This window comes from Microcaecilia unicolor, chromosome 3 (genome assembly GCF_901765095.1).
Source record: "Microcaecilia unicolor chromosome 3, aMicUni1.1, whole genome shotgun sequence".
Lineage (NCBI taxonomy): Eukaryota > Metazoa > Chordata > Amphibia > Gymnophiona > Siphonopidae > Microcaecilia > Microcaecilia unicolor.
In genome coordinates, this window is record NC_044033.1 from 409,617,085 (window position 1) to 409,644,992 (window position 27,908).

The 27,908-nt window shown below is 46.5% G+C and overlaps 1 protein-coding gene across 1 annotated transcript in view; it reads left to right on the plus strand.

Moving 5' to 3' along the window:
• CD2AP (CD2 associated protein) overlaps nt 1–27,908 on the plus strand; it is a 442,106-nt gene that overhangs the window by 289,954 nt on the left and 124,244 nt on the right. Inside the window, 2 exon segments of the mRNA XM_030198789.1 lie at nt 6,404–6,550; nt 18,548–18,704. Coding sequence (XP_030054649.1) covers nt 6,404–6,550; nt 18,548–18,704 — 304 coding nt within the window.

Genomic DNA, 27,908 nt, shown 5'->3' on the forward strand with positions numbered 1-27,908 from the left:
AAGTGCACCCAGTGCGCCCGGGTAATCTCGCTCACTGACAGGCACGCGTCGTGTCTTCAGTGTCTGGGGCTGGGCACCGCCCTCAGGCCTGTAGTCTGTGTTCTCTTTTGCAAAAGCGGACTCAGGTAGCGAGATTAGCCCAGTGGAACGTTTTGTTCTCGGGCTCTTCATCGGCACCGGGAGTATCGACTGCTTCGACGTCGTCGGCGCCCGGACCTTCATCCTCGCCCCCGAGTGCATCGAGGCATCGGCCCTCTGCATCGGGGCGACATCGGAGGGCTGCGTCAGCGTCGGTGGTATCGAGACCTCCTCGTCTGCTGATGTCTTCGGGCGGTGGTGCTTCGTCTGGAGTGCAGGTGAGGGCTGTCCATTCCCGTGCTGGTGGCGGTGAGCCTTCGGGTGGGTCTCCCCCTACCCTGAGGGCTCCTGCGGTACAGCCCCCCGAGACCGACCTTCTTCGGCCTCGGCCCCGAGGAAGAGACGGCTGGATTCTACGTCCTCCTCGTCGGTGCCGGGAAGCTCCGGTGACGTGCTTCGTTCCAAAAAATCGAAGAAGCATCGTCACCGGTCCCCTTCCCGTGTCGGCACCGAGAGCTCTAGGTCGCCGAGGGAGTCGGCACCCAGTAAGCATCGGCACCGAGAGGACCGCTCGCCCTCTGTTCAAGAGGTGTCGATGCGCTCCCCTTTGGACAGCCCGGAACAGCCTCCACGCCCGGAACAGGTTCTGACATCGACTCCTGCATCGGCTTCCATGTCTTTTTCCACAGCCGCTCTGCACGAGAGCCTCCGGGCCGTTCTCCCAGAGATCCTGGGAGAGCTGTTGCGCCCTACCCCTCCGGTACCGGGGGTGCTTGCGCCACTGGTACCGTCGAGCGAGGCGCCGGCTGGCCCATTGTCCGGGGTGAGGTCTCCGACATCGGTGCCGCTTGCGGTACTGAGTGCGGTAGCCTCCCAGGAAGGCTCCCCGACTACGTCGGCGGAGGGAGCTTCGCCGGTGCGGGCGAGGGAGTCTACCTCTCGACGCTCCCACCGTGGCCGTGGTTTCACGGTGTCGAGCCGGGCACGGTTGCAGACACAGGTCCGTGAACTTGTGTCTGACACCGATGGTGAGGCCTCGTGGGAAGAGGAAGAGGACATCAGATATTTCTCTGACGAGGAGTCTGAGGGTCTTCCTTCTGATCCCACTCCCTCTCCTGAAAGGCAGCTCTCTCCTCCTGAGAGCCTGTCTTTCGCTTCCTTTGTCCGGGAGATGTCTACGGCCATCCCCTTCCCGGTGGTTGTGGAGGACGAGCCCAGGGCTGAAATGTTTGAGCTCCTGGACTATCCTTCTCCACCTAAGGAAGCGTCCACAGTACCCATGCATCATGCCCTCAAAAAGACATTGCTGGCGAACTGGACCAAGCCATTAACTAATCCCCACATTCCCAAGAAGATCGAGTCCCAGTACCGGATCCATGGGGACCCAGAGCTGATGCGCACTCAGTTGCCTCATGACTCTGGAGTTGTGGATTTGGCCCTAAAGAAGGCTAAGAGTTCTAGAGAGCATGCTTCGGCGCCCCCGGGCAAAGACTCTAGAACCTTAGACTCCTTTGGGAGGAAGGCCTACCATTCCTCTATGCTCGTGGCCAAAATTCAGTCGTACCAGCTCTACACGAGCATACACATGCGGAACAATGTGCGGCAGTTGGCGGGCTTGGTGGACAAGCACCCCCCTGAGCAAGCCAAGCCTTTTCAGGAGGTGGTCAGGCAGCTGAAGGCGTGCAGAAAATTCCTGGCCAGAGGGATGTATGACACCTTTGATGTTGCGTCCAGGGCCACTGCTCAAGGTGTGGTGATGCGCAGACTCTCATGGCTGCGTGCCTCCGACCTGGAGAATAGAATCCAGCAGCGGATTGCGGACTCGCCTTGCCGTGCGGATAATATTTTTGGAGAGAAAGTCGAGCAGGTGGTAGAGCAGCTCCACCAGCGGGACACCGCATTCGACAAGTTCTCCCGCCGGCAGCCTTCAGCCTCTACCTCTACAGGTAGAAGATTTTTTGGGGCAAGGAAGACTGTTCCCTACTCTTGTGGCAAGCGTAGGTACAATCCTCCTTCTTGACAGCCTGCGGCCCAGGCTAAGCCCCAGCGCGCTCGCTCTCGTCAGCAGCGTGCGACTCAGCAAGGCCCCTCGGCTCCCCAGCAAAAGCAAGGGACGAGCTTTTGACTGGCTCCAGCAGAGCATAGCCGACATCCAAGTGTCAGTGCCGGGCGACCTGCCAGTCAGAGGGAGGTTGAAAGCTTTTCACCAAAGGTGGCCTCTCATAACCTCCGACCAGTGGGTTCTCCAAATAGTCCGGCAAGGATACACCCTCAATTTGGCCTCCAAACCTCCAAATTGTCCACCGGGAGCTCAGTCTTACAGCTTCCAGCACAAGCAGGTACTTGCAGAGGAACTCTCCGCCCTTCTCAGCGCCAATGCGGTCGAGCCCGTGCCATCCGGGCAGGAAGGGCTGGGATTCTATTCCAGGTACTTCCTTGTGGAAAAGAAAACAGGGGGGATGCGTCCCATCCTAGACCTAAGGGCCCTGAACAAATATCTGGTCAAAGAAAAGTTCAGGATGCTTTCCCTGGGCACCCTTCTCCCCATGATTCAGGAAAACGATTGGCTATGCTCTCTGGACTTGAAGGACGCCTACACACACATCCCGATACTGCCAGCTCACAGACAGTACCTGCGATTTCAGCTGGGCACACGTCACTTCCAGTACTGTGTGCTACCCTTTGGGCTCGCCTCTGCGCCCAGAGTGTTCACGAAATGCTTGGCTGTAGTAGCGGCGGCACTTCGCAGACTGGGGGTACATGTGTTCCCATATCTCGACGATTGGCTGGTGAAGAACACATCCGAGGCAGGAGCCCTGCAGTCCATGCAGATGACTATTCACCTCCTGGAGCTACTGGGGTTTGTGATAAATTATCCAAAGTCCCATCTTCTCCCAGTGCAGAAACTCGAATTCATAGGAGCTCTGCTGGATTCTCGGACGGCTCGCGCCTATCTCCCAGAGACGAGAGCCACCAACTTGTTGTCCTTCGTCTCGCGGGTGCGAGCGTCCCAGCAGATCACAGCTCGGCAGATGTTGAGATTGCTGGGCCACATGGCCTCCACAGTTCATGTGACTCCCATGGCCCGCCTTCACATGAGATCTGCTCAATGGACCCTAGCTTCCCAGTGGTTTCAGGCTGCTGGGGATCTAGAAGATGTGATCCACCTGTCCACGAGTTTTCTCAAATCCCTGTATTGGTGGACGATTTGGTCCAATTTGACTCTGGGACGTCCTTTCCAAATTCCTCAGCCACAAAAAGTGCTGACCACGGATGCGTCTCTCCTGGGGGTGGGGAGCTCATGTCGATGGGCTTCACACCCAAGGAAGCTAGTCCCTCCAGGAACGCGATCTGCAGATCAATCTTCTGGAGTTACGAGCACGGATCTCGCCCCCTGTGTCAGGAAGCCGTCAGCATGTGGCTCTGGGCTCGCCGTCACGGCATGGTGCTCCAAGCCACATATCTGGCAGGCGTAAACAACAGTCTGGCCGACAGGTTGAGCAAGATTATGCAACCTCACGAGTGGTCGCTCAATTCCCGTGTAGTGCGACAGATCTTCCAGGTGTGGGGCACCCCCTTGGTAGATCTCTTCGCATCTCGAGCCAACCACAAAGTCCCTCAGTTCTGTTCCAGGCTTCAGGCCCACGGCAGACTGGCATCGGATGCCTTCCTCCTGGACTGGGGGGAGGGTCTGCTGTATGCTTATCCTCCCATACCTCTGGTGGGGAAGACTTTGTTGAAACTCAAGCAAGACCGAGGCACCATGATTCTGATTGCTTCTTTTTGGCCGCGTCAGATTTGGTTCCCTCTTCTTCTGGAGTTGTCCTCCGAAGAACCGTGGAGATTGGAGTGTTTTCCGACCCTCACCACACAGGACGAAGGGGCGCTTCTGCATCCCAACCTCCGGTCCTTGGCTCTCACGGCCTGGATGTTGAGAGCGTAGACTTTGCCTCTTTGGGTCTGTCGGAGGGTGTCTCCCGCATCTTGCTTGCTTCCAGGAAAGATTCCACTAAGAGGAGTTACTTCTTTCTGTGGAGGAGGTTTGCCGTCTGGTGTGACAGCAAGGCCCTAGATCCTCGCTCTTGTCCTACACAGACCCTGCTTGAATACCTTCTGCACTTGTCTGAGTCTGGTCTCAAGACCAACTCTGTAAGGGTTCACCTTAGTGCAATCAGTGCATACCATTACCGTGTGGAAGGTAAGCCGATCTCAGGACAGCCTTTAGTTGTTCGCTTCATGAGAGGTTTGCTTTTGTCAAAGCCCCCTGTCAAGCCTCCTACAGTGTCATGGGATCTCAATGTCGTTCTCACCCAGCTGATGAAACCTCCTTTTGAGCCACTGAATTCCTGCCATCTGAAGTACTTGACCTGGAAGGTCATTTTCTTGGTGGCAGTTACTTCAGCTCGTAGAGTCAGTGAGCTTCAGGCCCTGGTAGCCCAGGCCCCTTACACAAAATTTCATCATAACAGAGTAGTCCTCCGCACTCACCCTAAGTTCTTGCCAAAGGTTGTGTCGGAGTTCCATCTGAACCAGTCAATTGTCTTGCCAACATTCTTTCCCCGTCCTCATTCCTGCCCTGCTGAACGTCAGCTGCACACATTGGACTGCAAGAGAGCATTGGCCTTCTATCTGGAGCGGACACAGCCCAACAGACAGTCCGCCCAATTGTTTGTTTCTTTTGATCCCAACAGGAGGGGAATGGCTGTAGGAAACGCACCATATCCAATTGGCTAGCAGATTGCATTTCCTTCACTTACGCCCAGAGCCATGGCAGCGTCGGTAGCCCACTTGAAGGCAGCCACTATTGAAGAGATTTGCAAAGCTGCGACGTGGTCATCTGTCCACACATTCACATCTCATTACTGCCTGCAGCAGGATACCCGACGCGACAGTCGGTTCGGGCAGTCAGTGCTTCAGAATCTGTTCGGGGTTTAGAATCCAACTCCACCCCCCTAGGCCCATGTTTGTTCTGTTCCAGGCTGCACTCTCAGTTAGTTGGTAAATTTTTTAGGTCAATCTCAGTTATGTCCTCGCCGTTGCGAGGCCCAATTGACCATGGTTGTTGTTTTGAGTGAGCCTGGGGGCTAGGGATACCCCATCAGTGAGAACAAGCAGCCTGCTTGTCCTCTGAGAAAGCGAATGCTACATACCTGTAGAAGGTATTCTCCGAGGACAGCAGGCTGATTGTTCTCACAAACCCGCCCCGCCTCCCCTTTGGAGTTGTGTCTTTCCCTTTTCTTTGTCTTGCTACATATGAGACTGGCCGGCACGAGCCGGTTCGGGCGGGGAAGACGGCCGCGCATGCGCGGTGCGCATCGGCGCGCGAGGACTAGCAAAGGACTTTGCTAGAAAGTGTTCCGATTGGAGGGGCTGCCGTGGACGTCACCCATCAGTGAGAACAATCAGCCTGCTGTCCTCGAAGAATACCTTCTACAGGTATGTAGCATTCGCTTTGCCTGATACACCCAAATTCCTTTTGGTTTATGTAAAACAAATAATAAAAAAATAATCTGACTAGACACTTGCATAAAAGCTAATGCTTGAGATTGGCAAGGCATGATATGGGGTCCCTAGTTTAGGACTGTTTCTGTGATTGTTCTTGGCGGGGAAAGAGTATAAATAATAGATCTCCAGATGATTGTCTCCTAGTGCTGTAGTTAAATAAGAGGCTAGTTCTGATTGAGAGGAAGAAGAAAATCTTCAGTCCATAAAAATAGATACTTGTTAAATACTTAGTGAATAACCACTCTCTCTCTCTCTCTCTCTCTCTCTCTCTCTCTCTCTCTCTCTCGGGTTCATTTTCAAAACACAAAGTTACATAGTAAACTTGTAAGTTTAAGTCTACTCTGAAAATACACCTCTCTCTCTCTCTCTTACTTGATGCTTTCACTTTGGTTACCATAGACTTTTCCTTCAATTCCCTCTACTCCCATAGATAGGCCTATAGATATTTATGCATGCAAACATGGTTGCACTTATTAATCTCTGAGAACTTTCAGACCTGAGTACATTTACTCCTGTTTGAGGCTGGTGTGTGTTTGGCTTTGCAGGACTTCAACAGCTTCTACATAGTTTGCAGTTTACTAGTAACAAATGGAATCCCTCCTTTCTGATCCATGCAGATGCTATTAGCTATCCCTCTGATTAGTAGTGCTATGAGTTGTTCTTGAGAGGTCAGAAGTATTTATTGGCTGTTCTCTCTCTTTAAATCTCTTCCCCCCACCTAAAGGGTTTGCATTGTCATGAGCCTTATCACCTGTAATAGGTACAATTTTAGGTTATATTTAACCTGTAGTAAAATGTTTATTTCCTTGTCATCATCAAGTGAATCCAGTACTTGTGGATTATGCCCATCTACCAGCAGGTGGAGATAGAGGACAACAAGCTGAACTCTGCCCTATAGGATGGCGAGCAACTAGGTCAGAGGATGAAATCCGCCAGAGAAATTGCTTGCACGTTTCCTTTAACAACAGTAAGACTTTCTATAGTCTGAGAGTACTGCTTTAAATTTTTCTGCAGTGTCTGGTACATTCTCTTCCACTGTTTCACTTTCCATTTATTTTTACATGGCTGCTGATGCAGTTAAACACTGCTCCTGGGGTGGAATGCAAAGTGCAGCGTCAGGGTACTGTGCTAGTTGTTTAGTTGCTCATGTGGCTTCATGTCCATCAGAATTGATTGCAGAACCATCGGATTCCCACACAAGGAAGGTTCTTTTAAAGTCTGCTCAGATGCCAGTTTAGCTCCTTCTCATACCGTAGGAACAGTGGCCATCTTGGATTCTCCCATTGCCCCCTGTGATGTTGACAGCCATTTCTCTCCTCAGCCATTTAACCTGTCTTTAGTCTTGGCCTCCTTTGCTTTTGCTGGCCAGATATCAGATCCTGCTTCAGAATTCATTTTATTACTGCACCAGGATTATTTGCTGAAAGATTCTCACCTGGTTGTAGAACCTCTGGCTTAGTTGTTGGTGTACACAATGGTTAAAAATAGGTGTGTGGAAAGTCTGACAGAGGTAGGTTCTGAATCTCCTGCATCCTCACCACGTTTGAAGGATTGTCTTTTTGCAGAATCACTTCATTATGTGATGCCAGAGGTTTTAGAAGAAAGAGAGATTCCTGTGGATGAACTGATGATCTTACTGTTGTCAGAATGTTATATAAAGAGAAGTTCCCTGCCTTTATCACTAAAGCCTTGGAGGTTTTTAATATGTCGTCGTCTCCTTCTTGGCCAGCTGCTTCCTGTAACCCCAGGATGGCAGGCACTAGGAGACCTCCAATGTCCTTTTCAGTTCATGAAGCCATGCAAGAACTGATTTCTGTGCAATGATGTACTCCTGATACTAGTCTCAGAGTAGCTCAGGTTATGTTTCACTTATATCCTCTCTTTCCAGAGGAACTAGAAAAGTTGCAGCTGTGTTAATGGCTGCTGTGACTAGGAAGACAACTCTTCCAGTCGAGAGTGGAATTGCTGTCAAGGATATTCAGGATAGGACGTTGGAATCTGATCTTAAACTTTCCTTTGAAGTTTCTTCCTTATCTTTCCAGGATAAACATACGGATGCAGAAATGTTAAAGGAAATTAGGGACGCAAACAAACTGAGCAACACAATAATAATGGGTGATTTCAATTACCCTGATATTGACTGGGTAAATGTAACATCAGGGCTTGCTAGGGAGAGAAAATTCCTTGACGAAATCAAGGACTGCTTTATGGAGCAGCTGATACAGGAGCAAATGAGAGAGAGAGAAATTCTAGACCTAGTCCTTAGTGGAGCATATGATCTGGTGCGGGAAGTAATGGTGCTGGGGCCACTTGATAACAGTGATCATAATATGATCAGATTTGATATTAGCTTTGAAGTAAGTATATGTAGGAAATTAAAAATAAGTTAGCGTTTAACTTTAAAAAAAGAGACTATGATAAAATGAGAAGAACGGTGAAAAAAGAAAACTTAGAGGAGCGGCTGCGAGGGTCAAAAATTTACATCAGGCGTGGATGCTGTTCAAAAACGAAACAACCACAAAGGAGAAACAAACCTCACAAAACCATGAGCAGTAAAAAGAAGAAAACACTGACGTAGATCCAAGGAGGATAACAAAGATGTCTTTATTAGAGATGCCTAAAAAACGACCCGACACAGCTACATTTGCATCACTCACATTAGCCGACAACACGGCTATTGTTTTTCAGCATACTTGCAAGACAGAGGATATCCAAGGGATTTTACAGCCAGGTCCTTGCCTTAAATTTTCCTGTTGTTAAGCACTACGCTACAACATCAGAGATTCATCAAGACCCCTGAGGCAGGCCTTCGGGCCGAAACATGGCCGTGTCAGGTCATTTTTTAGGCATCTCTAATAAACACATCTTTGTTATCCTCCTTGGATCTACCTTACTGTTTTCTTCTTTTTACTGCTGTTCAAAAACACCATCCAGGAAGCCCAGGCCAAATATATTCCGTGTATTAAAAAAGGAGGACGGAAGACCAGACGACAGCTGGCATTGTTAAAAAGTGAGGTGAAGGAAGCTGTTAGAGCTAAAAGAAAGTCCTTCAGAAAATGGAAGAAGGAACTGACTGAAAATAATAAGAAACAGAATAAGGAATGTCAAGTCAAATGCAAAGCGCTGATAAGGAAGGCTAAGAGGGACTTCGGGAAAAAAAGATTGCTTTGGAGGCAAAAACACATAGTAAATAATTTTTAGGTATATTAAAAGCAGGAAGCTTGGAAAAGAATACATTGGACCGCTAGTTGACCAAGGGGTGAAACGGGTGATCAGCGAAGACAAAGCCATAGCAGAGAGATTAAATGAATTCTTTGCTTCGGTCTTCATCAAGGAAGAGATACCGGTGCCAGAAATGGCATTCAAAGTTGACGAGTCAGAGAAGCTGAATGAATTCTCTATAAACCTGGAGGATGTAATGGGGCAGTTCTACAAATTGAAGAGTAGCAAATCTCCTGAACCAGATGGTATACATCCCAGAGTACTGATAGAACTGAAAAATGAAATTGCGGAGCTATTAGTAATATGTAATTTATCCTTAAAATCGAGCATGGTACTGGAAGATTGGAGAGTGGCCAATGTAACACCGATTTTTAAAAAAGGTTCCAGAGGAGATGTGGGAATTTTTAGACCGGTAAGTCTGACATTGGTGCCGGGCAAAATGGTAGAGACTATTATAAAGAACAAAATTACAGAGCATATTCAAAAGCATGGATTAATGAGACAAAGCCAACATTGATTTAGTGAAGGGAAATCTTGCCTCACCAATCTATTACATTTCTTTGAAGGGGTGAACAAACGTGGATAAAGGTGAGCTGGTTGATATTGTGTATCTGGATTTTCAGTAGGCGTTTGGCAAAGTACCTCATGAGAGACTCCAGAGGAAATTGGAGAGTCATGGGAAAGGAGGTACTGTCCTATTGTGGATTAAAAACTGGTTAACCCTTTCATGATGTTACAAAATTAACACAGGACAGAAGAGAGATTTTTGGCTTTGAGAGAAGAAACAAAAAAATTGGTGCAACATTTTCATTCGTATATCCATGTAAATGTCTGATAAACTTTACTGGGACAAAATATGTCTTTTTTGAACCGGATCAGCTTCAAGTGTTTCTAGATACTAAAAAGATTCCAGATAGCCCAGAAGTTAGAGAATAAGATCTTTGATTAAGATAAGAATGTATATGAGCTGGCCAGGCCATTTTCTTCAATGGTTATATTAGTATAATATCTCCTCAATAATTAAACTTTCACCTCCTGTTCCTTTTCATTTTGAGGTCTAAGAAGGTGATAGATTGTATACAATACATTTTCTAGTTTAGACGTTTTCTTTTATTGTATTAATTTACAGTCATCTCTGTATTACTGTTTGCAAGTGACCCTTGTAAAATGAAAGATTATAAATAAATGGGAAAAAAAGCCTGATTAAAAGATAGAAAACAGAGAGTAGGGTTAAATGGTCAGTATTCTCAATGGAGAAGGGTAGTTAGTGGGGTTCCCCAGGGGGTCTGTGCTGGGACCGCTGCTTTTTAACATATTTATAAATGACCTAGAGATGGGAGTATCTAGTGAGGTAATTAAATTTACTGACGACACAAAGTTATTCAAAGTCATTAAATCGCGAGAAGATTGTGAAAAATTACAAGAGGACCTTACGAGACTGGGAGACTGGGAATATACACAACTCCCCCACGTATAGTCAGAACTGTTTTACAATATATGCTTGTTATATTACTACCATGTCCTATCACTATCATGTTACCAAAAATCCTGCTGTAATACTAATTATCTATTTTCTAATATACTTCCATTATTCACGATGTATTGTAAGCCACATTGAGCCTGCAAAGAGGTGGGAAAATGTGGGATACAAATGCAATAAATAAATAATAATAATAAATGGCAGATGATGTTTAATGTGAGCAAGTGTAAAGTGATGCATGTGGGAAAGAGGAACCCAAATTATAGCTATGTCCAGCAAGGTTCCACGTTAGGAGTCACTGACCAAGAAAGGAATCTAGGTGTAGTCATTGATATGTTGAAACCTTCTGCTCAGTGTGCTGATGTGGCTAAGAAAGCAAATAGAATGTTAGGTATTATTAGAAAAGGAATGGAAAACAAAAATGAGGACGTTATAATACCTCGAATATTGTGTTCAATTCTGGTCTCCGCATCTCATAAAAGATATAATGGAATTAGAAAATGTACAGAAAAGGTTGACAAAAATGATAAAAGGGATGGGACGACTTCCCTATGAGGAAAGGCTGAAGTGTCTAGAGCCCTTCAGCTTGGAGAAAAGACGGCTGAGGGGAGATATGATAGAGGTCTATAAAATAATGAGTGGAGTGGAACGGATAGATGTGAATCGTTTGTTTACTCTTTACAAAAATACTAGGACTAGGGGGCATGCAATGAAGCTACAAAGTAGTAAATTTAATTTGAATTGGAGAAAAATTTTTTCACTCAATGTGTAATTAACTCTGGAATTCGTTGCCAGAGAATGTGGTAAAGGTGGTTAGCTTAGTGGGGTTTTAAAAAGGTTTGAACGGCTTTCTAAAGGAAAAATCCGTAGGCCATTATTAAAATGACTTAGGGAAAATCCACAACTTATTTCTTGGATAAGCTGCATAACATATATTGAACTTTTCGGGGATCTTGCCAGGTATTTGTGACCTGGATTGGCCACTATTGGAAACAGGATGCTGGGCTTGATGGACCTTTGGTCTTTCCCAGCGTGACAATACTTATGTACTTATGTGCTGTGATGCACTGCTCTGCTGGGATGTCTGTGATGCCAGTCCACTAAGAATGGTACCCCCCCCCCCCCCCCCCCCCCCGATGTCCCAGTGGCTTGTTTTTTGCCTTTTTCCCTTAGAGCTTTTTTTTTTTCCCTTGAAAATGTTCACAAAAGAAAAACGCACTGAGCACAAAACGTCTAGGAAATGGCCATTTTTGAAACAGATAGTAATTTTTCAGGTTCAGAAATGACCATTTTCACCACTTTTTGGGCGTTTTCAGCGAAATGTCCAAGGTTGGGTTTATATGTCATGAAAAATGCCCCTTCACATAATTTTGAATGTCTGTGTACTTTTAAAATAAGCACCTCCGTCTATTAACGAGTGTAAAAATGCAGTTATGAGAAATCAGACACTGGGAGGTGTGGCCCTTCAGATGCGGATCGTACTTCTGAAGGAAATGAGATGGAAATCAACCATTTTGAATTCCAGAAACTTGTGAAAATTCTGTTCATTTAAATAATAGGTAGATCTGTTGGTATTCAGGTAAATTATAATTTTGATAGAAGCCAGTTGAAAGTTTATTGTGAAGTATGTGATCTAGTATGCTGTTAAAATAAGATTGGATTTTCGACAAGATGGTTTTTGTACTAGTAAGATTTAATTCTTGCTGTTTTGTAGTGTTATTTTTTATACTGTGTTGATTGTAAGCCACCTTGATACCCCTAGAAGTGGGTTATAAATATGTGTTTATATTAAAATTAAATTAAAATATGTATTTCACCTATACATCTATTGAAGTAGAAAATAGAAAAGTTTGTTGTAAAACTCTGGTATATTAAGGGGTACATTTTGTAAATGAGACAAGTGTCAGGAGATATATTGGGTTACCCAGATGCTGTTATAGGTGAGTTAAGTACTTTGTTATATTTGTTCCATAAAAATCTTTTATGAAATATTAACTTTTCCTCGGCCATCATAACAGATGATTTGGCTCCTTTGCTGCACTCATTTGGATTTAAAAGACCACCTAATATTTTTGTTTAAACCCACTGAATATTTTTGTACATGTTGGCTTTTTATCTTCACACAGTATTAACACTTGCATGAACACAGCATAGAAGATTGCATTAATTTTCTCATACATGGTGATCATAATAAGTCAGTGCTCATGGTATAGCTTCACATGAATGTTCCTGTATGTCCTTTTGAGGTTTCTTGATAGTTATTGGTTATTCACGTTTTGTAAAAAAAAAAGCTAGTAATTTACATAAGTACATAAGTAATGCCACACTGGGAAAAGACCAAGGGTCCATCGAGCCCAGCATCCTGTCCACGACAGCGGCCAATCCAGGCCAAGGGCACCTAGCAAGCCTCCCAAACGTACAAACATTCTATATATGTTATTCCCGGAATTGTGGATTTTTCCCGTCCATTTAGTAGCAGTTTAAGGACTTGTCCTTTAGGAAACCGTCTAACCCTTTTTAAACTCTGCCAAGCTAACCGCCTTCACCACGTTCTCCGGTAACGAATTCCAGAGTTTGTTTACGTGTTGGGTGAAGAAACATTTTCTCCGATTTGTTTTAAATTTACTACACTGTAGTTTCATCGCATGCCCCCTAGTCCTAATATTTTTGGAAAGTGTGAACAGACGCTTCACATCCACCTGTTCCACTCCACTCATTATTTTATATACCTCTATCATGTCTCCCCTCAGTCATCTCTTCTCCAAGCTGAAAAGCCCTAGCCTCCTTAGTCTTTCTTCATAGGGAAGTCGTCCCATCCCCGCTATCATTTTAGTTGCCCTTCGCTGCACCTTTTCCAATTCCACTATATCTTTCTTGAGATGCGGTGACCAGAACTGAACACAATACTCAAGGTGCAGTCGCACCATGGAGCGATATAACGGCATTATAACATCCTCACACCTGTTTTCCATACCTTTCCTAATAATACCCACCATTCTATTCGCTTTCCGAGCCGCAGCAGCACACTGAGCAGAAGGTTTCAGTGTATTATCGACGACGACACCCAGATCCCTTTCTTGGTCCGTAACTCCTAACGTGGAACCTTGCATGACGTAGCTATAATTCGGGTTCTTTTTTCCCACATGCATCACCTTGCACTTGCTCACATTAAACGTCATCTGCCATTTAGCAGCCCAGTCTCCCAGTCTCGTAAGGTCCTTCTGTAATTTTTCACAATCCTGTCGCAAGTTAACGACTTTGAATAACTTTGTGTCATCAGCAAATTTAATTACCTTGCTAGTTACTCCCATCTCTAAATCATTTATAAATATATTAAAAAGCAGCAGTCCTAGCACAGACCCCTGAGGAACCCCACTAACTACCCTTCTCCATTGTGAATACTGCCCTTTTAACCCCACTTTCTGTTTCCTATCCTTTAACCAGTTTTTAATCCACAATAGGACTTTTCCTCCTATCCCATGACCCTCCAACTTCCTCTGTAGTCTTTCATGAGGTACCTTGTCAAACGCCTTTTGAAAATCCAGATACACAATATCAACCGGCTCCCCTTTGTCCACGTTTGTTTACTCCTTCAAAGAATTGAAGTAAATTGGTCAGGCACGATTTCCCTACACAAAAGCTGTGCTGACTCTGTCTCAGTAATCCATGTCCTCGGATGTGCTCTGTAATTTTGTTTTTAATAATAGCCTCTACCATTTTCCTTGGCACTGACGTCAGACTCACCGGTCTATAATTTCCAGGATCTCCCCTGGAACCTTTATTTATTTATTTATTACATTTGTACCCCGCTCTTTCCCACATACAGCAGGTCTAGTGCGGCTTACATAGTAAAAGAAAGCATCTTACATGGTAAAGAATACAGTAAAAACAAGGAAATGTAGGAACAGTATTATAAATTTTGATGATCATAACTACTTACATTGTGAAAGGCATTACAAAGGACATGTGAAAAGAACGTAATGAACTAGAATAGGGAAGGTAGACAAGGATATGATAGGTGAAAGGGAAGGAGAATGGGAGGGAAATGGTAAAGGATGGAGGGAAGAAGATGAGGGATTGAGTATAACATTGGGGTCAGAGTAAGCGTCGACATCTTAGCAGGAGTATCATAGGTGATCTGGTGGAATTAAGCTGGTCCATTAGGGTAAACTTGCTTGAAAAAATGGGACTTTAACATTTTCCTGAAAGGTAAATAGTTATTAATAGCTCGTATGGGTCTTGGGAGAGCATTCCAAAGTTGACTACCCAGAAAGGAGAAACTGGATGCATAGTATGTTTTGTACTTGACACCTTTGCAGTTTGGGAGGTGTAGATTGAGGTATGTTCGCGATGATATTGTTCTATTTCTAATTGGGAGGTCAGTCAGGTTGTTATATAACTGGGGGATTCTCCTGATATGATCTTATGGATCATTGTATGGACCTTGAAGTATATTCTCTCTTTGATGGGGAGTCAGTGAAGCCTTTCTCGAAGGGGTGAGGCGCTTTCAAATCTTGACTTTCCAAATATAAGTCTGGCTGCTGGGCAGTCTGGAGACTTTTCAGGACTTGGGATTTACATCCAAGGAAAACACTGTTACAATAATCAACCTGAGTGATGACTGTGGATTGAACCAGGTTCCGGAAAATGTTCAATGGAAGATAGGATTTCACTCCCTTCAGGATCCACATCATATTAAACATTTTCTTTGTGATCAGCTTAATGTGGTTATCGAAGGATAGATGACTATCTATTGTAAATCCAAGAATCTTTAAACTACTGGAGATGGGGATGATTACATCTGGGGTATTGAGGGTGGCCGGGAGAGATGGGGAGTATTGAGACGAGAGGACTAGGCATTGAGTTTTTTCTTTATTTAATTTCATCGTAAAGGCATTGGCTCATGAGATCAAGATGGACATACCAGTAGTGATTTTATCAGAGATTTCGGATAAATTTGATTTAAAGGGAATAAAAACAGTGACGTCATCAGCATATATAAAGGGATTAAGGCCACGTTTGGCTAATAATCTGGCCAAGGGGATCATCATTATATTGAAGAGTATTGGGGAGAGAGGAGATTCCTGTGGTACTCCACATTCAGACGACCATGGGGATGATATATTTGTGGTTCCTTTAACTTGATAAGACCTGGTTGTGATGAAGTCTCTTAACCAATTGATAATATTACCTCCAATTCCAAGTTTGTCCAAACGTTTAGCAAGAATGTTATGTTCTACCATGTCAAAAGCGCTTGACAAATCAAATTGCAAAAGGCGGATTTTGTTTCCAGTTGCGATTTCCTGTTTGAATTTAGTTATTAGAGTAAGGAGGACCGTTTCTGTGCTGTGGGCAGATCGGAAGCCTGATTGTGACTCATGAAGGATAGAAAATGGGCGTTAAATTGGCCACCCTCCAATCTTCCGGTACCACGCTCGATTTTAAGGATAAATTGCATATCACTAGCAGTAGCTCCGCAAGCTCATTTTTCAGTTCTATCAGTACTCTAGGATGAATACCATCCGGTCCAGGAGATTTGCTACTCTTCAGTTTGCTGAACTGCCCCATTACGTCCTCCAGGTTTACCGTGAAGTCAGTAAGTTTCTCCGACTCGTCCGCTTGAAATATCATTTCCGACATCGGTATCCCACCCAAATCTTCCTCGGTGAAGACAGAAGCAAAGAATTCATTCAATCTCTCCGCTACGTCTTTGTCTTCCTTGATCGCCCCTTTTACCCCTCGGTCATCCAGCGGTCCAACCGATTCTTTTGCTGGCTTCCTGCTTTTAATATATCGAAAAAAATTTTTACTATGCTTTTTTGCCTCTAATGCTATCTTTTTTTTTTCGTAATCCCTCTTGGCCTTCTTTATCTGCGCCTTGCATTTGCTTTGACACTCCTTATGCTGCTTCTTGTTATTTTCAGACGGTTCCTTCTTCCATTTTCTGAAGGCATTTCTTTTAGCCCTAATAGCTTCCTTCACCTCACTTTTCAACCAGGCCGGCTGTCTTTTGGAGTTCCGTATTTCTTTTCTGACTTGTGGAATATGTTTGGCCTGGGCCTCCAGGATGGTATTTTTGAACAGCGTCCATGCCTGTTGTACAGTTTTTACCCTCTCAGTTGTCCCCCTAAGTATTTTTTTCCACCGTTCTTCTCATTTTATCATAGACTCCTTTTTTAAAGTTAAACACTAATGTATTTGACTTCCTGTGTATAGTTACTTCAAGGTTGATTTTAAAACTGATCATGCACTCCGATCATGCATTGCCGATCCCCCTCCCCCCAGCCGCTGCCATTGCTAACCCTCCCCCTCCGTTGCTCGCCTACCTTCGCTGGCGGGGGACCCCAACCCCCGCCAGCCGAGGTCCGCGTCCTCCTGCCGCTGCCGCTGCCGGCTGCCTTTGGTCCTTTCATTCTTCCATTGAAGCTGGCGCCGACGAAAAAGTTTCTTTTGAATCTGACGTCGCTGCACGTTGCACGTTGTACGTGCAGGACGTCAGACTCGGAAACAATTTCTGAGTCTGACGTCCTGCACGTACAACGTGCAGCGACGTCAGACTCAAAAGAAACTTTCGTCGGCGCCAGCTTCAATGGAAGAATTAAAGGACCAAAGGCAGCCGGCAGCGGCAGGAGGACGCGGACCTCGGCTGGCGGGGGTTGGGGTCCCCCGCCAGCGAAGGTAGGCGAGCAACGGAGGGGGAGGGTTGGCAGCGGTAGGGGGGTCCAGGGCGAAATCTGCGGGGGCCCAGGCCCCTGAGGCCCCACGCAGATACGCCCCTGGTCCAGAGACTGGTACTGGGTACAAGAGTCACTTTTTAGCAGGATACTGATCCTAATTACTAAGCAAAAGCTACAATGGAGGCCTCAGCAAGAAAAATGTAATTGTCCTTAAGTGGCCTAGTCAAAGCGATACCCAAATCCAACAAAAAATCTATAGTGGGATTTGAAGACTGCCATCCACAAACAATTCCCATCCAACTTGAGTTATCCAGTGGCGTACCAAGGGGAGGGCAGTGGGGACGGTCCGCCCCGGGTGCACGCCGCTGGGGGGGGGGGGTGCTGCGTGCCTGTCGGCGCTTCGTTTTCATGCTCCCTCTGCCCCAGAACAGGTTACTTTCGGGGCAGAGGGAGCATGAAAATGAAGAGCCGGCAGGCGCGCGGCACCCCCCCCCCCCCCAGCGGTGTGCACCCGGGGGGGGGGGGGTTCTTTTGCCGGGGGGGGGGGGCGAGGCGAATCGGCGATCCGCCCCGGGTGTCAGCCCCCCTAGGAACGCCACTGGAGTTATCTACTTTGCCAAGAAGAATGGGCAAAACTGTATCATCTCACTGTGCTAAGTGGTACACACTTATCCTAAGCAAACTTAAGACTGTTGCTGCAAATGGTGATTCCTCCAAGAATGTCTGTATCATCTCACTGCAGTGGCGTAGGAAGGGGGGGCGGGAGGGGCGGTCCGTCCCGGGTGCACGCGCTCGGGGGGTGCAGGCCCCGCTGGTTCCCTGCTCCCTCTGCCCCGGAGCAGGTTACTTCCTGTTCCAGGGCAGAGAGAGCAGGGAACCAGCGGGGCCGACGCTCTGAGTGACGTGCACTCGGGGCAGATCGGCTCTCCCACAGGTAAGAATGCGGGGCGGCGGGGGGGGGGGGTTGCGCTCCGGGGGGGGAGTTCGCTCCGGGGGGGGGGGGGTGCGCCGCAGAGGGGTGGGGCGCGCCGTGCTGCACCCCGGGGGGGGAGTGCGCAGCGGCGACCCGCCCTGGGTGTCATTAGCCCTCGCTACGGCACTGTCTCACTGTGCTAAGTGGTACACACTTATCCTAAACAAACTTAAGACTGTTGCTGCAAAAGGTGATTCCTCCAAGAATGTCTTTACACTCCTTGACTCAATTCTTGAAGGAGTGTAAAGACATTCAATTAATGCTTTTTGTTTTCCTATTCTTCATTGCTTTTGAATAGTTCTGTAATTGTTCTTTCATGTTGGTGTAGAGTATGTGGTAGAGGTCAGAAAAAACAATTCCTACTTTAATGAATTTTGATAGCAGCAGAATATGAAAAATGTATAAGTTTGTTAAAGTTTTTACAAACACTGTCATTCAATAGTTTACTTATTTGTCATAAGTTCAAAATTTTGGATTTTCCTTTGTTTCCTTTCAAAAGAAATCCAGAATGAATAATATTTGAAACCTCTAAACACAAGTACAAGAAGCTTTTCATGACGCAAAAATAAGTTCTAACGGTTTTAAATGTTTCTCTGAATGGTTTTCTTACAGAGGAAAAATCAACCATGGATCAGAAGCCTTCTAAACCAGTAGCTCCCCAGGTACCACTCAAGAAACCCATTCCTCCAAACAAGTCTAATTTATTAAAACCAGGAATACCCCTTCCCAAAAGGCCAGAGAAACCAGTTGTACCACCACCTACATCCAAGTAAGCATGTTTTGTTATTTAGAATAAATATTAAAGAAATTCACCCATTGTAATATGCTGCTGCATTTTCTTCAGTGTCCTTGTATTTTAAAACTTTTGCAGCCCTAAGTTTGAATGTGAAGATAATACAGACTTTTACATATTTTTATTTTTATAAACTTGCCTTGGGAAAATGTTTCATTTTGAGGATAACTGTTTTATCCAACCAAGCTGATAATTTATATTTGTAATGTAAAGTATTATATATCTCAGTAAGTTTAATTCTTCTTTATTCAAGAGAATAAAATATAGTAAATTTTCACAGTGTAGTTGTGCTGCTGCTATTTGTACAGCTGTTTCATATTACTGTAGTGAAGCCGTAAGGGTAAAAGCATTTTTTTCTGCAATAAGTGAGCAAAAACTATTGCATTATCCTATATAATAATTCTCACCTCCAACGTTCTGTGCTTGGGACCGTGGCTCCTTGGCTGGAGGTGGTCTGTGAGGCAGACACGCACTGACGTCACTGACGTCAAAACAGCTGATTGCTGCGTGTTTCCCTACTCCTCCTACTGCCTCGGAATCAGCTGTCACCCCCCCCCCTCCGCGCTATGGCCCCCTCGAAACCCACCCCCTCCCGCAAACCTGTCGATCCCCCCCCCGCCGGAACGCCGAAAACTGCCGCCGCCGTTGTTGTACTACCTTCCCTTCCCGTAGGTTGTTGAATCATCTTAGAAAGTTTAACTCCGTGCGTCTGACGTCAGACGCACGGAGTTAAACTTTCTAAGATGATTCAACAATCTACGGGAAGGGAAGGTAGTACAACAACGGCGGCGGCAGTTTTCGGCGTTCCGGCGGGGGGGGGGATCGACAGGTTCGCGGGAGGGGGTGGAAGAAAAAAAAACGCATGTTGGGGGGCGAGAAGAGGGTGGCCAACCACAGCATGGATGCGAGCGGGGGGGGGGGGAAAGAGGCCGGCCCAGGCTGGCACATGGGAGAGAGAGGAGCATGGATGCGAGGGGGGGGGTCATGGAAGGGAGAGAGGGGACTTGCTGGAAAAGGATGAATGGAGGCGGCAGGGGACAGAGGAGCATGGATGGGCATGGATTGGAAGGGCAGGACTCATGGAGAGGGGAATTGCTGGATAGGGATGAATGGAGGGGACAGATGGGCATGGATGGATATGGATTGCAGGGCAGGCCTCAGGCAGAGAGGGGAAATGCTGGATAGGGAAAAATGGAGGGGCCAGGTGACAGATGAGCATGGATGGGCATGGATTGGAAGGGCAGGACTCAGGGAGAGGGGAATTGCTGGATAGGGATGAATGGAGGGGACAGATGGGCATGGATGGATATGGATTGCAGGACAGGCCTCAGGCAGAGAGGGGAAATGCTGGATAGGGAAAAATGGAGGGGCCAGGTGACAGAGGAGCATGGATGGGCATGGATTGGAAGGGCAGGACTCAGGGAGAGGGGAATTGCTGTATAGGGATGAATGGAGGGGACAGATGGGCATGGATGGATATGGATTGCAGGGCAGGCCTCAGGCAGAGAGGGGAAATGCTGGATAGGGAAAAATGGAGGGGCCAGGTGACAGATGAGCATGGATGGGCATGGATTGGAAGGGCAAGACTCAGGGAGAGGGGAATTGCTGGATAGGGATGAATGGAGGGGACAGATGGGCATGGATGGATATGGATTGCAGGGCAGGCCTCAGGCAGAGAGGGGAAATGCTGGATAGGGAAAAATGGAGGGGCCAGGTGACAGAGGAGCATGGATGGGCATGGATTGGAAGGGCAGGACTCAGGGAGAGGGGAATTGCTGGATAGGGATGAATGGAGGGGACAGATGGGCATGGATGGATATGGATTGCAGGGCAGGCCTCAGGCAGAGAGGGGAATTGCTGGATAGGGATGAATGGAGGGGCCAGGTGACAGAGGAGCATGGATTGGACTCACACTTTCACTCTGACTCTCAAACAGTCACTCTCACATACACTCTCCCAAACATACACACTCCGAGGAAAACCTTGCTAGCGCCCGTTTCATTTGTGTCAGAAACGGGCTTTTTTTACTAGTTGTTAATAAATTTTGTATTTTTGTAAAAATCGGGTGTCATTTTTTCCTTTGCTAAGCACGTTACTAGGACACAAGAGCATATGTGGTCCTTCTCACACAAAGCAGTCTTCTTAGCTCCTTAGTTTTGGTTTGTTCTGCTTTGCCTAACTAATGCAAAAACAAAGCTCTCATGATTGTTTTTCATGAGAGGTTTTTACCTGTGTGTCTTCCAATGTTGATTTTCCTTCATTTTCTTTTCCTTAAAAAAAAAAATATATATATATATATGAAAAGCAATCATGAGAGCTTTGTTTTTGCATTAGTTAGGCAAAGCAGAACAAACCAAAACTAAGGAGCTAAGAAGACTGCTTTGTGTGAGAAGGGCCACATATGCTCTTGTGTCCTAGTAACGTGCTTAGCAAAGGAAAAAATGACACCCGATTTTTGGTACCAAAGTCAGGATTTTATTCCTGTCCATGATGTGGCAGAAAATTCCTTAATTTTGACACACATCCTAAGTATCTAGTCTGACCACAATCAAGATTAATGAAGCAGTTTACTCGCATGACTGCACAAGCCCAAAAAGAGCATCTCAACTGTTTTTGCAACAACTCTAAAACTGAGAAGAGGCATCTTTTAGTATAGAAAGAGGAAAAGAGATCCTTCTCTGCTAAGAATTTGGTTGACTCTATACACTCTAGTAGAGATTCTTTAGCCGAATTGCAGTCTGTCTGACTGCAGTGACTTTAAAAGTCAAATCTGCAAAAAAATGACCTCCAAGTCCTAGTTGAGCTGGCATGTGGCTCTAAGGGTTCCATACTGCAAGTGCAGCTGTCTTCTTTGTGCTGCACAGACCTGAGAAGAAGATCCTCAAACCTGTCCAAATCACATGAGAAACAAAGACTCATCAGTGCTGAAGTTAAGTACTTCCCAAGCATACACCTGGACAGTTGTCTCCAATGCAAGTACTGACTGACTTTGTTCAGGAGGCAGTATCAGTTAGGCAGCCTGGTCAGTTCACCAGAAGATATCAAGAGGAATATCTGTCAGGAGGTTGCTGGTGAAACCTTAGTTCTTTTTCTGGTACCTAATGTTCCTTAACACTCCATGTTTTATGGCCCTTTTTAAGATCAGTCAGTCATTGAATCTGGATACCTCTTTGTCTGATTTCATTCTATCAAGGTAAGTCAAGAATCCTTGAAATGTGTCTGTCTACACTGTTATATTTTTGTAATGATTACCACAAGTCTGTCCAAAAGACTTCTACACTTCAATAACTGATGGAGATGAAAAGTGAATGATTAGTCCTGGAAATCTGTTAACTGCTCTAAGACAAACTTTTCAGTGATCTTTGAGACAAAAAGTAAATTACATACAGGACGATAATGGGACAAAACTGAGGGGCCAAGATTGGATTTCTTCAAATTAGTATTCAATATATCATAAAAATTCTCCATTGTTGAAGTGTATAACTTTACCCTCTAGATAAACCAAATATTCTATCTCAGGAGGAAAAAGCCTCAGAATTTACATAAGCACTGTTTGTACAATTGTGCTTATCACATTCAGTCATTGGCAGAAAAAAACCTCTAGATAAGATTCTCCAAACTTTTAGACCATTTCAAAAATTTGAATTTTTGTAGCTTTTACACTTTTACATAGTATCCAAGGAACAAAGATTGCTTATCTTTAATTAAAGATCTACCCGACAATGACCAGTGTTTCATGGATCAAGTACCTCTGCCTCAGGGAACGTGGACCATATCTGTTAAAAATATAGAACACAATATAATATTCTGTGAAGCTTTAATTCTTCTAACAAATATAACATAGAAACTTACTTATCCCAACATCATTTGCTTCGTTATCCTTGGAGCAGATACACAAAATGGCGACTTGGCAGTTTAACAGTATTTGACCCAGTCAGAAAATGTCTTCCCATGATTGGACAGTTCTTGGTGTCTGCCTAAAAGTGCACCAATTGCAGTGGACCATATCTGTGAGCTTGATCCGAGTGGTATCCAAACTTTTTTACTGATCATACTGTCTCACAAAATTAGTGTAAGAGCTTTTATGCTTACAAATCAAATTCACTGAGAGCCCTGTGATCTGAAGAAAAAAGGAGCAGTTGTTCTGGAGATAGTACCGGGAGAAAGCCTCTGAATAAAAGATTGGGGGGGGGGGGGGGGGGGTTATGTATGGAGAGAAGAGAGTTTAAGGAGCCACACCTAGGGTTAATGGGAGCCACAGCTGGTCTCTGGGCCTTGGAATGAACTCTGCCGTACACAGCTTCATTGATCCTTAGGTTAGTAAGACTCTATAATCACTAGATTCCATATAGTCCACCCTAGTGAAATTCAATGCTATGGTAGCTAATTGTTCAAGAGACATGGAGACAATTTTTCCTTAAAGTTAAGTCTGAGTTCTGAGATAGAGATCATGGTTGGATCAGGGCTAGCTCAACAGGTTATAGCTCCTTGAGCCAACTTTTGCTTTTGCATCCTCCTCGCAGAGTCAGTGTCACAGTATGAGCTGAGCAGATATTAGGGCTTATGCTGCAAAATTGCCCAACACCACAAAGAAGCCAGCACTAAAACTTAAATGCCACTATTTACCCAGTTTTTGAACATATGGTACCCCATGCATTTAAGCCCCAGAGCTGTGCCTCTTCCATAAACAGGTATTTTCTGGGCTTCTACTGCTGCAACCATATTCTTCCCTTCCTCCCCTTCCGTCTCTGTTGGTGTACAGCTCCAGCGAATTCAGCACAGGTGATAGGAAGAGAGTAGGCAGAGCAAGGTATTAACCAGCTCTGGAATTAGAAAAGCAAACCCAGCTCTGATTGGCCACTTTTTACTCCAAACTTAGCTAATTCAGTCACCCAATAAAACTACCATTATAAGTGATAGCATCACTAAAATTCTTCTATTAGAGGGTAAAAACTGTAGCTCCAGCTCTGTTACACAATTCACATTCCTCAGCAATGGAGTTGCAGAGGTACAAGGTACCCTAGGTGAACCTCCTATTAGGCATTCTTCTTAAACATGCAGGTTCAGGTGACCCTCAGGGGGAGGAATGCTGGCTTCGGCCTAACCCCTGGTAAGCCTTTCCTCAACTGAGAGGTGCCCAGCTCTACCACCGGCTGCCTTTCAGGTGCTGTGGAGGACTTGCAGCTCATCTGCATATCCTTACAGCCTTCTCTGGGGTGACACCCAGGTCCACTCCGATCCACCCAGGGCCTCCGCTCTAGGTGCCCAGCACTCCCACCAAGTGCTGTGGAGGACTTGCAGCCCTTCTGCATTTCCTCACAGCTGTATCCGGGGTGACTCCAGGTCCACCCCGAGCTTCCCAGGGCCCTCGCTCCAAGTGCACAGAGTCTCCAGGTGCTTTTTGGCTAGGATTCCTTTAAACACTATCACTCCCTATGCCTTAGCTGCTGCCTGCTGTCCCTCTCCTAGCCTTCCTGCCATCCTCCTTTACTCCTATCACCTTAGCCACTTCACATCTACCTGCATCCACCTTAGCCCCTATATATGGCCCCTATACACATTCTCTTCATCGCCCTGTCCCTTCCTAACCTCTTCCCCCTCCCCTTCCACTGTCTACCTCAGGAACTCACTGCCCTCCCGTCCTGCTCATTACTCCCCTACCCTACCTCCCCCCACCACCTCCCCAGCTCTCCTGCCCCCTCGTCATTCCTAGCTCTCAACCTTCTGCACTTCCTCCCCACCATTAACCCATCCCCATTCCTCCTTAACACATCCCGTCTTCATCATCTTCATCGACCCTCCTCCCCCACCCTCCTCCACACTCTCTTACTCCTTCTCCTACTTTCCACAGGTGACATCAATCCCAATCCAGGTCCCCCCCCACCTCTCCTCTCCATATCCACGTAACCGATCCCAGAATGCCTCCAATCTCATCTCTATTCCCCTTCTCCCCCCCGCTTCCCTCCCCTTCTCGTGTGCCCTATGGAATGCCCACTCAGTATGCAACAAACTCTCCTTCACCCACGATTTGTTCATCTCCCGTTCCCTTTCAACTGCTCGCTTTAACTGAAACTTGGATAACCCCTAACGACACTGCCTCAATCGCAGCCCTATGCCATGGAGGATATCTTTTCTCCCACACTCCCCGCTCAGACGCACGCGGTGGAGGCGTTGGGTTTCTTCTCTCACCCTCTTGTAGTTTCCAAACCCTCCCCCTGCTCCACAGTCTCACTGCTTCTCATCCTTCGAAACTCATGCCATCCGGCTATTCTACCCGACACCACTCAGATAAGCCCCTCTCTTCCTTCCTTCCTGACTTCGACGCTTGGCTCACCGTCTTTCTTGATCCCTCATCTCCATCCCTCATTCTTCGTGATTTTAATATTCACGTTGACGACCCATCCAACTCCTAAGCTTCTAAATTCCTCACTGTGACATCCTCCTTTAACCTCCAACTATGCTCTACCACCCCTACTCACCGTAATGGCCATTGTCTCGACCTCGTTCTCTTCTCTTCCTGCTCACCTTCCAATTTCTGCACCTCAGTCCTTCCTATCTCAGATCATCACCTAATCACCCTCACACGTCATCACCCTCCCCCTCAACCTCGCCCAACTATAGCCACTGCCTTCAGGAATCTACAGGCCATCGACCCCCCTACCCTATCCTCTCACATCTCCAATCTCTTCCCTTCCATCTCGTCTTCCGAATCTGTCGACACGGCTGTCTCTGGTGGAAAACAAAAAAAGCAGATCGTGTAAAAGTAAGATGTAATTTATTTAAACAGTATATCAGTACTCATGTAAATACAAACAGCCCGACACAGGCCGTGTTTCGCCCAACTGGGCTGCTTCAGGGGCTATACAAGGGTCCTTTATTGCCAAATACTAGGCAGACGGAGCAAGTCCTGTCAATAGATATATGAAGAATTGGTTTGGAAAAAAACAGCTCGATCAGAGATTCCAATACATAATAATCCGCTGACATAGAGCCAGTACCACTGTCACGTATCTCTGAAATCGCTGTTTTCCATCTTGGAGTTTGCAGACCGTCTGCCTTTGTGCTTTCTTGGACACGGCTGTCTCTGCCTACAATGAAATTCTCTCCACTGCTCTGGATACCCTAGCACCATCTGTCGACACGGCTGTCTCTGCCTACAATGAAATTCTCTCCACTGCTCTGGATACCCTAGCACCATCTGTCGACACGGCTGTCTCTGCCTACAATGAAATTCTCTCCACTGCTCTGGATACCCTAGCACCATCTGTCGACACGGCTGTCTCTGCCTACAATGAAATTCTCTCCACTGCTCTGGATACCCTAGCACCATCTGTCTCTCGACCCACTAAGCGCAATAATCCTCAGCCCTGGTTAACCCCTTGCATCCGTTACCTTCGCTCCTGCACCCGATCTGCTTGAACGACTCTGGAGGAAATCTCGCACCCTGTCAGACTTCACCCGTTACAAATTCATGCTATCCTCCTTCCAGTCCTCCCTATTCCTTGCCAAACAGGAATATTATTCTCAATTAACTAATTCTCTTGGCTCCAACCCTCGTTGCCTCTTCGCCACCCTCAACTCCCTACTTAAAGTGCCCTCCGCTCCCACCCACCCCCTCTCACTCTCTCCTCAAACACTAGCTGACTACTTCCACGATAAGGTGCAGAAGATAAACCTTGAATTCACTTCCAAGCCTTCTCCTCCCTGTGACTTTTTAACCCACTCCCCCAACCAACCTAGCCTGGCCTCCTCCTCCTTCTCCTCCTTCCCTGAGATCACCGAAGAGGAAACTGCTCGCCTTCTCTCTTCCTCTAAGTGCACCACCTGTTCCTCTGATCCCATTCCCACCAATCTGCTTAACAACATCTCTCCTACAGTCAACCCCTCAATCTGTCACATCCTCAATCTCTCTCTCTCCACTGCTACTGTCCCTGACACCTTCAAGCACGCTGTAGTCACACCACTTCTCAAAACACCATCACTAGACCCCACCTGTCCCTCCAACTACCGTCCCATCTCTCTTCTACCCTTCCTCTCCAAATTACTTGAACACGCTGTCCACAGCCGCTGCCTTTATTTCCTCTCCTCTCAGGCCGTCCTCGATCTGCTCCAATCTGGCTTTCGCCCACTACACTCGACAGAAACAGCACTCTCTAAAGTCTGTAATGACTTGTTCCTTGCCAAATCCAAAGGTCACTATTCCATCCTCATCCTCCTCGACCTATCTGCCGCCTTTGACACTGTCAATCATAATTTACTTCTTGACACACTGTCCTCATTCGGGTTCCAGGGCTCCGTCCTATCCTGGTTCTCTTCGTATCTTTCCCAACGCACCTTCAGAGTATATTCTAATGGCTCTTCTTCCACCCCCATCCCGCTCTCTGTTGGGGTTCCTCAAGGTTCTGTCCTTGGACCGCTTCTTTTCTCGATCTACACCTCTTCCCTGGGCTCGCTGATCTCATCACATGGTTTCCAGTACCATCTCTATGCTGATGACACCCAGCTTTATCTCTCCACTCCCGACATCACGGTCGAATCCCAGGCCAAAGTTTCGGCCTGCCTTTCAGACATCGCTGCCTGGATGTCCAGCCGGCATCTGAAACTGAACATGTCAAAGACTGAGCTCCTTGTCTTTCCACCCAAACCCTATTCTCCTCTTCCCCCACTTTCCGTCTCTGTTGACAACGCCCTCATCCTCCCCGTCGCTTCAGCCCGCAATCTCGAAGTCATCTTCGACTCCTCCCTCTCCTTCTCTGCCTATATCCAGCAGACAGCTAAGACCTGTCGCTTCTTCCTCTATAATATTAGCAAAATTCACCCATTCCTGTCTGAACAGACCACCCGAACCCTCGTCCACTCGCTCGTCACCTCTCTTCTTGACTATTGCAACCTTCTTCTCACTGGCCTCCCGTTTAACCATCTATTCAATCTGTCAAATTCTGCCGCACGTCTTATCTACCGCGTGAACCGATACTCTCATATCACTCCTCTCCTCAAGTCACTTCACTGGCTCCCGATCCGCTACCTTATACAGTTCAAGCTTCTCCTTTTAACCTTCAAATGCACTCAATCTGCAGCCCCCCCAGTACCTCTCTATACTCCTCTCCCCGTATGTTCCCACCTGTAACCTCCGCTCTCAGGACAAATCACTCCTATCTGTACCCTTCTCCACCACCGCTA